Source organism: Phaenicophaeus curvirostris, unplaced genomic scaffold, assembly GCF_032191515.1.
Source record: "Phaenicophaeus curvirostris isolate KB17595 unplaced genomic scaffold, BPBGC_Pcur_1.0 scaffold_213, whole genome shotgun sequence".
Classification (NCBI taxonomy): domain Eukaryota; kingdom Metazoa; phylum Chordata; class Aves; order Cuculiformes; family Cuculidae; genus Phaenicophaeus; species Phaenicophaeus curvirostris.
This window is the reverse complement of record NW_027206828.1, coordinates 221236-232134: the sequence shown is the minus strand read 5'-3', so window position 1 is coordinate 232134 and position 10899 is coordinate 221236. Positions and strand designations below refer to the sequence as shown.

At 62.5% G+C, this 10899-nt stretch overlaps 1 protein-coding gene across 1 annotated transcript; it reads right to left on the bottom strand.

Moving 5' to 3' along the window:
• Positions 1 to 983: 983 nt before the first annotated feature.
• Positions 984 to 9124, bottom strand: LOC138734770 (fibroblast growth factor 11-like). Its single transcript, XM_069882573.1, is given in 6 exon segments — positions 984 to 3642; positions 4183 to 4381; positions 4799 to 4902; positions 6397 to 6505; positions 8931 to 9058; positions 9061 to 9124. Coding segments are annotated over 6 exon segments (675 nt in total). The 3' UTR covers positions 984 to 3571.
• Positions 9125 to 10899: the final 1775 nt, after the last annotated feature.

The following is a 10899-nucleotide window of genomic DNA, read 5'->3' as shown; positions in this document are numbered from 1 at the left end:
CCCCCCAGGACTCCCTTTCTGCCCCCCCCAGCCCCATATCTGCCCCCCAGGACTCCCTTTCTGCCCCCCCCAACCCCATATCTGCCCCCCAGGACTCCCTTTCTGCCCCCCCCAGCCCCACAAGTGCCCCCCCCAGCCCCATATCTGCCCCCCAGGACTCCCTTTCTGCCCCCCCCAGCCCCATATCTGCCCCCCAGGACTCCCTTTCTGCCCCCCCCAACCCCATATCTGCCCCCCAGGACTCCCTTTCTGCCCCCCCCAGCCCCACAAGTGCCCCCCCCAGCCCCATATCTGCCCCCCAGGACTCCCTTTCTGCCCCCCCCAGCCCCATATCTGCCCCCCAGGACTCCCTTTCTGCCCCCCCCAACCCCATATCTGCCCCCCAGGACTCCCTTTCTGCCCCCCCCAGCCCCACAAGTGCCCCCCCCAGCCCCATATCTGCCCCCCAGGACTCCCTTTCTGCCCCCCCCAGCCCCATATCTGCCCCCCAGGACTCCCTTTCTGCCCCCCCCAGCCCCACAAGTGCCCCCCCAGCCCTATATCTGCCCCCCAGGACTCCCTTTCTGCCCCCCCCAACCCCATATCTGCCCCCCAGGACTCCCTTTCTGCCCCCCCCAGCCCCATATCTGCCCCCCAGGACTCCCTTTCTGCCCCCCCCCAGCCCCACAAGAGCCCCCCCCAGCCCCACATCTGCCCCCCCCAGCCCCACAAGTGCCCCCTCCAGCCCCATATCTACCCCCCAGGGCTCCCTTTCTGCCCCCCCTAGCCCCATATCTGCCCCTCCCAGCCCCACAAGTGCCCCCCCAGCCCCATATCTGCCCCCCCGACCCCACAAGTGCCCCCCCAGCCCCATATCTGCCCCCCCGACCCCACAAGTGCCCCCCCCAGCCCCATATCTGCCCCCCCCAGCCCCATACCTGCCCCCCTAGCCCCATAAGTGCCCCCCCAGGACCCCCATATCAACCCCCCCCCACCCCATCGCGCTGGTACAAAGTGATGGTTTATTGAAGGGGGGGGGCAGCTGTCAATCATGCTGGGGGGCGGGGCTTATTGCTCTCGAGGGGGCGTGGCCTGAGAGGGAGGGGGCGTGGCCTGAGAGGGAGGGGGCGTGGCCTGAGAGGCGTATGGGGAAAGGGAGGGGGGGGGGGCTCGGCCCCCCCCGGGGGTGTCAGTGCAGGGGGGGGCCCGGGGGGCACAGGATTGGGGTCAGAAATCATCAGTTTGGGGTCGAAATCAGGAGTTTGGGGGCAGAAATCGTCATTTTAGGGTCAGAAATCATCATTTTAGGGTCAGAAATCATCAGTTTGGGGTCAAAGTCAGGAGTTTGGGGTCAGAAATCATCATTTCAGGGTCAGAAATCATCAGTTTGGGGTCAAAGTCAGGAGTTTGGGGTCAGAAATCATCATTTCAGGGTCAGAAATCATCATTTTAGGGTCAGAAATCATCAGTTTGGGGTCAAAGTCAGGAGTTTGGGGTCAGAAATCATCATTTCAGGGTCAGAAATCATCAGTTTGGGGTCAAAGTCAGGAGTTTGGGGTCAGAAATCATCATTTCAGGGTCAGAAATCATCATTTTAGGGTCAGAAATCATCAGCTTGGGGTCAAAGTCAGGAGTTTGGGGTCAGAAATCATCATTTCAGGGTCAGAAATCATCATTTTAGGGTCAGAAATCATCAGCTTGGGGTCGAAGTCAGGAGTTTGGGGGCAGAAATCATCATTTTAGGGTCAGAAATCATCATTTTAGGGTCAAAAACCATCAGTTTGGGGTCAAAATCAGGAGTTTGGGGGCAGAAATCGTCATTTTAGGGTCAGAAATCATCAGTTTGGCGTCAAAGTCAGGAGTTTGGGGTCAGAAATCATCATTTCAGGGTCAGAAATCATCATTTTAGGGTCAGAAATCATCAGTTTGGGGTCAAAGTCAGGAGTTTGGGGTCAGAAATCATCATTTCAGGGTCAGAAATCATCAGTTTGGGGTCAAAGTCAGGAGTTTGGGGTCAGAAATCATCATTTCAGGGTCAGAAATCATCATTTTAGGGTCAGAAATCATCAGCTTGGGGTCAAAGTCAGGAGTTTGGGGTCAGAAATCATCATTTCAGGGTCAGAAATCATCATTTTAGGGTCAGAAATCATCAGCTTGGGGTCGAAGTCAGGAGTTTGGGGGCAGAAATCATCATTTTAGAGTCAGAAATCATCATTTTAGGGTCAGAAATCATCAGCTTGGGGTCAAAGTCATGAGTTTGGGGGCAGAAATCATCATTTTAGGGTCAGAAATCATCATTTTAGGGTCAAAAACCATCAGTTTGGGGTCAAAATCAGGAGTTTGGGGGCAGAAATCGCCAGTTTGGGGTCGAAGTCATGAGTTTGGGGCCAGAAATCACCAGTTTAGGGTCAGAAAGTGCAAGTTTGGGGTCAAAGTCACAAGTTTGGGGTCAGAAATCATCAGTTTGGGGTCAAAGTCACAAGTTTGGGGTCAGAAATTGCCAGTTTGGGGTCAGAAAGTGCAAGTTTGGGGTCAGAAATCATCAGTTTGGGGTCGAAGTCAGGAGTTTGGGGTCAGAAATCATCAGTTCGGGGTCAAAATCAGGAGTTTGGGGGCAGAAATCGTCATTTTAGGGTCAGAAATCATCATTTTAGGGTCAGAAATCATCAGTTTGGGGTCAAAGTCAGGAGTTTGGGGGCAGAAATCGCCACTTTGGGGTCAGAAATCATCAGTTTGGGGTCCAAGTCACAAGTTTGGGGTCAGAAATTGCCAGTTTGGGGTCAGAAAGTGCAAGTTTGGGGTCAGAAATCATCAGTTTGGGGTCGAAGTCATGAGTTTGAGGGCAGAAATTGCCAGTTTGGGGTCAGAAAGTGCAAGTTTGCGGTCAGAAATCATCAGTTTGGGGTCGAAGTCAGGAGTTTGGGGTCAGAAATCGTCACTTTAGGGTCAGAAATCATCAGTTTGGGGTCAAAGTCAGGAGTTTGGGGTCAGAAATCGCCACTTTAGGGTCAGAAATCATCAGTTTGGGGTCGAAGTCACAAGTTTGAGGTCAGAAAGTGCAGGTTTGGGGTCAGAGTCATGAGGTTGGGCTCAGAAAGTGCAGGTTTGGGGTCAGAAATCACCAGTTTAGGGTCAGAAAGTGCAAGTTTGGGGTCAAAAGACACCAGTTTGGGCTCAGGATCTGCAGGTTTGGGGTCAGAAATCGCCAGTTTGGGGTCAGAAAGTGCAAGTTTGGGGCCGAAGTCACGAGTTAGGGGTCAGAAATCACCACTTTGGGGTCAGGAACTGCAGGTTTGGGGTCAGAAATCAGGAGTTTGGGGTCGAAGTCACGAGTTTGGGGTCCGAAGTTGGAGGTTTGGGGGGCGAGGTCACCACTTTGGGAACAGAAAGTGCAGGTTTGGGGGCGAAGTCACGAGTTTGGGGTCCGAAAGTGCAGGTTTGGGGTCCGAAAGTGCAGTTTTGGGGTCCGAAAGTGCAGTTTCGGGGTCAGAAATGGCCAGTTTGGGGTCGAAGTCACGAGTTTGGGGTCCGAGGTCGGAGGTTTGGGGTGCGAGGTCAGTGGTTTCGGGGTCCGAGGTCACCGGTTTGGGGGCTACGTGGCCTCGGGGGGGGGTCCCGGTGGCTCCTCCACCTCGTGCAGCGACGGCTCCCGGTACAGAGCGACTGTGGGAAACCCGGGCCTGACCCACAGCCCGAGGGATCCCAGCCCCACAGCCCGAGGGATCCCAGCCCCACATTCCGAGGGATCCCAGCCCCACAGCCCGAGGGATCCCAGCCCCACAGCCCGAGGGGATCCCAGCCCCACAGCCCGAGGGATCCCAGCCCCACAGCCCGAGGGGATCCCAGCCCCACATTCCGAGGGATCCCAGCCCCACAGCCCGAGGGATCCCAGCCCCACAGCCCGAGGGGATCCCAGCCCCACAGCCCGAGGGATCCCAGCCCCACAGCCCCAGGGATCCCAGCCCCACAGCCCGAGGGATCCCAGCCCCCCATCCCAAGGGGATCCCAGCCCCTCATTCCGAGGGATCCCAGCCACACAGCCCGAGGGATCCCAGCCCCACATCCCCAGGGATCCCAGCCCCACATCCCGAGGGATCCCAGCCCACATCCCGAGGGATCCCAGCCCACATCCCGAGGGATCCCAGCCCCACATTCCGAGGGATCCCAGCCCACATCCCGAGGGGATCCCAGCCCCTCACTCACCCTCGAGCAGCTGGGGCAGGAAATGCGCGGCCGCCTTCTCCTTGCGCACGCGGTGTCCGGCCATGGGGCGGCCGTGCCGGTCGAGGCCGAGGTACCAGGCGCGGCCCGAGCGGCGCTGCCGGTACAGGGCGGAGGCGTAGAGCACGTGCGACCCCTCGAAAACCCCCTCCTTGAAGCGGCACTCGGCCGTGAAGTGAACCTGCGGACACACACGTGTGGGGCTGGGATCCCTCGGGATGCGGGGCTGGGATCCCTCGGGCTGTGGGGCTGGGATCCCTGGGGATGTGGGATGGGATCCCTTGGGATGCGGGGATGGGATCCCCTCGGGCTGTGGGGCTGGGATCCCTCGGGCTGTGGGGCTGGGATCCCTGGGGATGTGGGATGGGATCCCTTGGGATGTGGGGCTGGGATCCCTCAGGCTGTGGGGCTGGGATCCCTGGGGACGAGGGGCTGGGATCCCTCGGGCTGTGGGATGGGATCCCTCGGGATGTGGGGCTGGGATCCCTCGGGATGTGGGGCTGGGATCCCTCGGGATGTGGGATGGGATCCCTCAGGATGTGGGGCTGGGATCCCTGGGGACGAGGGGCTGGGATCCCTGGGGACGAGGGGCACTCACGGAGGCGTAGACGAGGCCGGCTCCGCTCATGGCGAGGTAGCGGCCGGCGCGGGCGCCCTGGATGGCGACGACGCGGAGCCCCACGGGGATCAGGTTGAACAGCGCTGGGGGGCCAGGCTGAGCCCCCAGTGCCCCCCAGTACCTCCCAGTGCCCCCCCAGTACCTCTCAGAGCCCCTCCCAGTGCTCCCAGTGCCCCCTAGTGCTCCCAGTGACTCTCCAGTACCTCCCAGTGGCCCCCAAGTCCCTCTCAGAGCCCATCCCAGTGCCCCCAGTGCCCCCCCAGTACCTCTCAGAGCCCCTCCCAGTGCTCCCAGTGCCCCCCAGTGCTCCCAGTGACTCTCCAGTACCTCCCAGCGCCCCTCAAGTCCCTCTCAGAGCCCCTCCCAGTGCTCCCAGTGCCCCCCAGTGCTCCCAGTGACTCTCCAGTACCTCCCAGTGCCCCCCAAGTCCCTCTCAGTGCCCCCCCAGTGCTCCCAGTGACTCTCCAGTACCTCCCAGTGCCCCCCAAGTCCCTCTCAGAGCCCATCCCAGTACTCCCAGTTCCCCCCCAGTGCCCCCAGTGACCCTCCAGTACCTCCCAGTGACTCCCAAGTCCCTCTCAGAGCCCATCCCAGTGCTCCCAGTGACTCTCCAGTACCTCCCAGTGCCCCCCAAGTCCCTCTCAGAGCCCCTCCCAGTGCTCCCAGTGACTCTCCAGTACCTCCCAGTGCCCCGCAAGTCCCTCTGAGCCCCTCCCAGTGCTACCAGTTCCCTCCCAGTGCTCCCAGTGACTCTCCAGTGCTCCCAGTGCCCCCCAAGTCCCTCTCAGAGCCCCTCCCAGTACTCCCAGTGCCCCCCCAGTGCTCCCAGTGACTCTCCAGTACCTCCCAGTGCCCCCCAAGTCCCTCTCAGTGCCCCCCCAGTGCTCCCAGTGACTCTCCAGTACCTCCCAGTGCCCCCCAAGTCCCTCTCAGAGCCCCTCCCAGTACTCCCAGTGACCCCCAGTGCCTCCAGTGACCCTCCAGTACTTCCCAGTAACTCCCAAGTCCCTCTCAGAGCCCCTCCGAGTGCTCCCAGTGACTCTCCAGTACCTCCCAGTGCCCCCCAAGTCCCTCTCAGAGCCCCTCCCAGTCCCCGATTTTTGAGGCCCCGCCCCCTCACGAGCCTTTCCCGCTCTTTCCCGAGGCCCCGCCCCTCACTACCCCCTTCCCGCCCTTTTTCAAGGCCCCGCCCCTCGCCGTCCCGCCTTTTTTTGAGGCCCCGCCCCCTCACTGACCCTTCCCGCCCTTTTCAGGCCCCGCCCCCTCTCCCCCTTCCCGCCCTTTTCAGGCCCCGCCCCTCATTGACCCTTCCCGCCCTTTTCCGAGGCCCCGCCCCTCTCCCCTTTCCCGCCTTTTTTCGAGGCCCCGCCCCCTCACTGACCCTTTCCCGCCCTTTTCAGGCCCCGCCCCTCTACCCCTTCCCGCCCTTTTCAGGCCCCGCCCCCTCTCCCCCTTCCCGCCCTTTTCCGAGGCCCCGCCCCCTCACTACCTCCTTCCCGCCCTTTTTCGAGGCCCTTTCCCCTCACAGGCGGTCCCCGCCATTTTGGAGGCACCCCCCCCGCCCCCCAAACACTCACTGCCCGGCCCCGCCTCCTCGCGGGTCCCGTCCACTCTCCCGTCCGGCCCCATGTGCAGGAAGTGCCCGTGGCCGCAGCGCAGCCGGCACACGGCCCCCCGCAGCTGCGGCTCTGCGGGAAACGCACCTCGTACACCCCCGAACCCCAACACGGCACCCCCAAACCCCTTCAGGGCCCCCAAATCACCCCAAGGCCCCCCCCAAATCCCTTCTGGATGCTCCCAAACTCCTTCAAGACCCCCCCCAGGACCCCTCTAAACCCCTTCAGGACCCCCCTAATCCCCCAAACCCCTTCAGGACCCCCCCAAACCCCTCAGGACTCCTCCAAACCCTCTCAGGGCCCCCCAAACCCCTTCAAGACCCCCCAAATCAACCCAAGGCCCCCCCCCAAATCCCTTCTGCATCCTCCCAAAACCTTCAAGACCCCCCCAGGACCCCTCCAAACCCCTTCAAGACCCCTCTAATCTCCCCAAACCTCTTCAGGGCCCCCCAAACCCCTTCAAGACCCCCCAAATCAACCCAAGCCCCCCCGCAAATCCCTTCTGGATCCTCCCAAACCCTTCAAGATCCTCCCAGGACCCCTCTAAACCCCTTCAGGACCCCCCCAAACCCCTTTAGACCCCCCCATGATTCCTCTAAACCCCTTCAGGACTCCCCTAATCCCCCCAAACCTTTTCAAGACCCCCCAAATCAACCCAAGGCCCCCACAAAATCCCTTCTGGATCCTCCCAAATCCTTCAGGACCCCCCCAAACCCCTTCAGGCCCCCCCCAAACCCCTTCAAGACCCCCCCAGGACCCCTCTAAACCCCTTCAGTACCCCCCTAATCCCCCCAAACCCTTTCAGGACCCCTCCAAACCCCTTCAATACCCCCCAAATCAACCCAAAGCCCCCCCAAAATCCCTTCTGGATCCTCTCAAACCCTTCAAGACCCCCCCAGGACCCCTCCAAACCCCTTCAGGCCCCCCAAACCCCTTCAGGACCCCTCTAAACCCCTTCAGGACCCCCCTAATCCCACCAAACCCCTCAGGACCTCTCCAAACCCCTTCAAGACCCCCCAAAACCCCTTCAGACCCCCCTAATCCCTCCAAACCCCTTCAGGCCCCCCAAACCCCTTCAAGATCCCCCCAGGACCCCTCTAAACCCCTTCAGGGCCCCCCAAACCCCTTCACGACCCCCCAGGACCCTCCAAACCCCTTCACGCCCCTCCCAGGTACCACTCCGCCTCCTCCAACCCTTTCAGGAGCCCCCAGGATCCCCTCAATCCCTTCAGGACCACCCCAAACCCTTCAGGACCCCCCGAATCACCCCAAGGCCCCCTCAAACCCCTTCAGGGCCCCCCAAACCCTTCACGACCCCCCCAGGACCCCTCAAAACCCCTTCAGGACCCCCCAAACCCCTTCAAGACCCCCCAGGACCCCTCCAAACCCCTTCAGGACCCACCCCGGACCCTTCTAAACCCCTTCAGACCCCCCAAACCCCTTCAGGACCCCCCTAATCCACCCAAACCCCTTCGACCCTCCAATCCCCCAAGACCCCAATCTGGATCCTCCCAAAGCGTCAAGACCCCTCAGGACCCCCCCAAACCCCTTCAGGCCCCCAAACCCCTTCACGACCCCCCCAGGACCCCTCAAACCCCTCAGGACCCCTCTAATCCCCCAAACCCCTTCAGGACCCCTCCAAACCCCTTCAGGACCCCCCAATCCCCCCCAAACCCCTTCAGGACCCCTCCAAACCCTTCAGGCTCCCCAAACCCCTTCAAGACCCCCCCAGGACCCCTCTAAACCCCTTCAGGACCCCCCTAATCCCCCAAAACCCCTCAGGACCCCCCCAAACCCTTCAGACCCCCTCAGACCCCTCCAAACCCTCAGACCCCCCCCCCAAACCCCTTCAGGACCCCCCCCCTCAGCCCCCAACCCCTTCAGGACCCCCCCAAACCCCTTCAGGACCCCCAAACCCCTCAGACCCCCCCAACCCCTCAAACCCCCAGGACCCACCCCGGACCCTCTAAACCCCTTCAGGACCCCCTAATCCACCAAACCCCTTAGGACCCCCCAAATCACCCAAGGACCCCCCAAAATCCCTTCTGGATCCTCCCAAAGCCTTCAAGACCCCCTCAGACCCCCCCAAACCCCTTCAGGGCCCCCAAACCCCTTCACGACCCCCCAGGACCCCTCCAAACCCTTCAGGACCCCTCCAAACCCCCCAAACCCCTTCAGGACCCCTCCAAACCCTTTCAGGGCTCCCCAAACCCCTTCAAGACCCTCCCAGGACCCCTCCAAACCCCTTCAGGACCCCTCTAACCCCCAAACCCCTCAGACCCCCCCAAACCCTCAGGCCCCCCAACCTCTCAGACCCCCCCAGACCCCTCCAACCCTCAGACCCCCTATCCCCCAAACCCTTCAGGACCCCCCCAAACCCCTTCAGGACCCTCCCAGGACCCCTCCAAACCCCTTCAGGACCCCCCTAATCCCCCCAAACCCCTTCAGGACCCCCCCAAACCCCTTCAGGACCCCCCCCAGCCCCCCCCCCCAGCCACGGGGGGTTTCTCCCGCGGGCGCCTCCTCCTCCCGCACCCCCTGACTTTGGCGACGAGGCCTCGGAGCTGCTGCTGGCAGAGCGAGGGGGGCCCGGGGGTCCCGGGGGGGCGCTGGGGGCCGGGGGGCGCTGGGGGGGCACCTCGCGACCCCCCCGCCGCTGACGGATCAGCGAGCTGGCCAGGGCCGCCATGGCCTCTTCTCGCACGAGGGGCTCGCACGAGGGGTCGCTCGAAGGCTAGGGGGGGGTCAGGGGGGCCTATGGGGGGGGGCTATTGGAGAGGCTATTGGGGGGGTCTGGGGGGCTAAAAGAGGGGGTGCAGGGACTTGCACGAGGGTGTCACACGAGGACGTTGCACGAGGGGCTCGCACGAGGGGTCAGGGGCTATGGGGGCTGGGCTGGGGGTCAGGGGGGCTATGGGGATGGAGAGCTATTGGGGGGGTCTGGGGGTGCTAAAAGAGGGGGTGCAGGGGACTTGCACGAGGGTGTCGCACGAGGGGCTCGCACGAGGGGTTCACACGAGGGGTCAAGGGCTATGGGGGGGTCTGGGGGGCTAAAAGGGGGGGTGCAGGGGACTCGCACGAGGGTCGGGGGGCTATGGGGGGCTATGGGGTTGGAGAGGTTATTGGGGGTCTGGGGGGGCTACAAGAGGGGGTGCAGGGGCCTTGCACGAGGGCCTCGCACGAGGGATTGGGGGGGGCTATGGGTGGGGCTTGGGGGATGGGGGGGGTCACACGAGGACCTGGTGATGGGGGGGGGGGTCGAATTGGAGGGGGGGAGGGTCCCGTGTCCCTAAATTGGGGGGGGGGGTGAGTCCTGGATCCCGGGGGGGGTCCCCTGGTTTTGGGGGGGGTCCCGGGGGTGCAGGGGGGGGTCCCGGTGTCGCTATCGGGGTGGGGGGGGGGTCCCCGTGTCCCGCGGAGCCGGAGGGGCTGGGGGGGGAGGGGCGTGGGAACCGCGCAGGCGCGCGCAGCGTGGGGGGAGGGGCTGAGGGGAGCCCCGCCCCCCCTCCGGACCAGTACGGACCAGTATGAGCCAGTACGGACCAGTACGAGCCAGTACGGACCAGTATGGAGCCGGTACGGCCCCGGGGCGGACCAGTGAGGCCCCAGTGCAAACCAGTGAGCCCCAGAGCAAACCAGTGCAAACCAGTGAGGCCCCAGAGCAAACCAGTGAGGCCCCAGTGCAAACCAGTGAGGCCCAGTGCAAACCAGTGCAAACCAGTGAGGCCCCAGAGCAAACCAGTGAGGCCCCAGTGCAAACCAGTGAGGCCCCAGTGCAAACCAGTGCAAACCAGTGAGGCCCCAGAGCAAACCAGTGAGGCCCCAGTGCAAACCAGTGCAAACCAGTAAAGCCCCAGTGCAAACCAGTGAGGCCCAGTGCAGCCCCAGTGCAAACAGTGAGGCCCCCGTTCAAACCAGTGAGGCCCCAGTGCAAACCAGTGAGGCCCCAGTGCAAACCAGTGCAAACCAGTGCAGCCTCAGTGCAAACCTGTGAGGTCCAGTGCAAACCTGTGAGGTCCCAGTGCAGCCCCAGTGCAAACCAGTGCAAACCATTAAAGCCCCCATAAAGCCCCAGTGCAAACCAGTAAGGCCCCAGTGCAGCCCCAGTGCAAACCAGTACAGCCCCAGTGCAAACCAGTAAGGCCCCAGTGCAGCCCCAGTGCAAACCAGTACAGCCCCAGTGCAAACCAGTAAGGCCCCAGTGCAGCTCCAGTGCAAACCAGTGCAGCCCCAGTGCAGCTCCAGTAAGGCCCCAGTGCAGTCCAGTGCAAACCAGTAAAGCCCCGTAAAGCCCCAGTGCAAACCAGTAAGGCCCCAGTGCAGCTCCAGTGCAAACCAGTGCAGACCAGTAAAGCCCAGAGCAGCCCCAGTGCAAACCAGTGCAGCCCCAGAGCAGCCCCAATTTGCTCCCAGTGCCTCCCCAGGGCAATCCCAGTTTGCTCTCCCAGTGCAGCCCCAGCACAA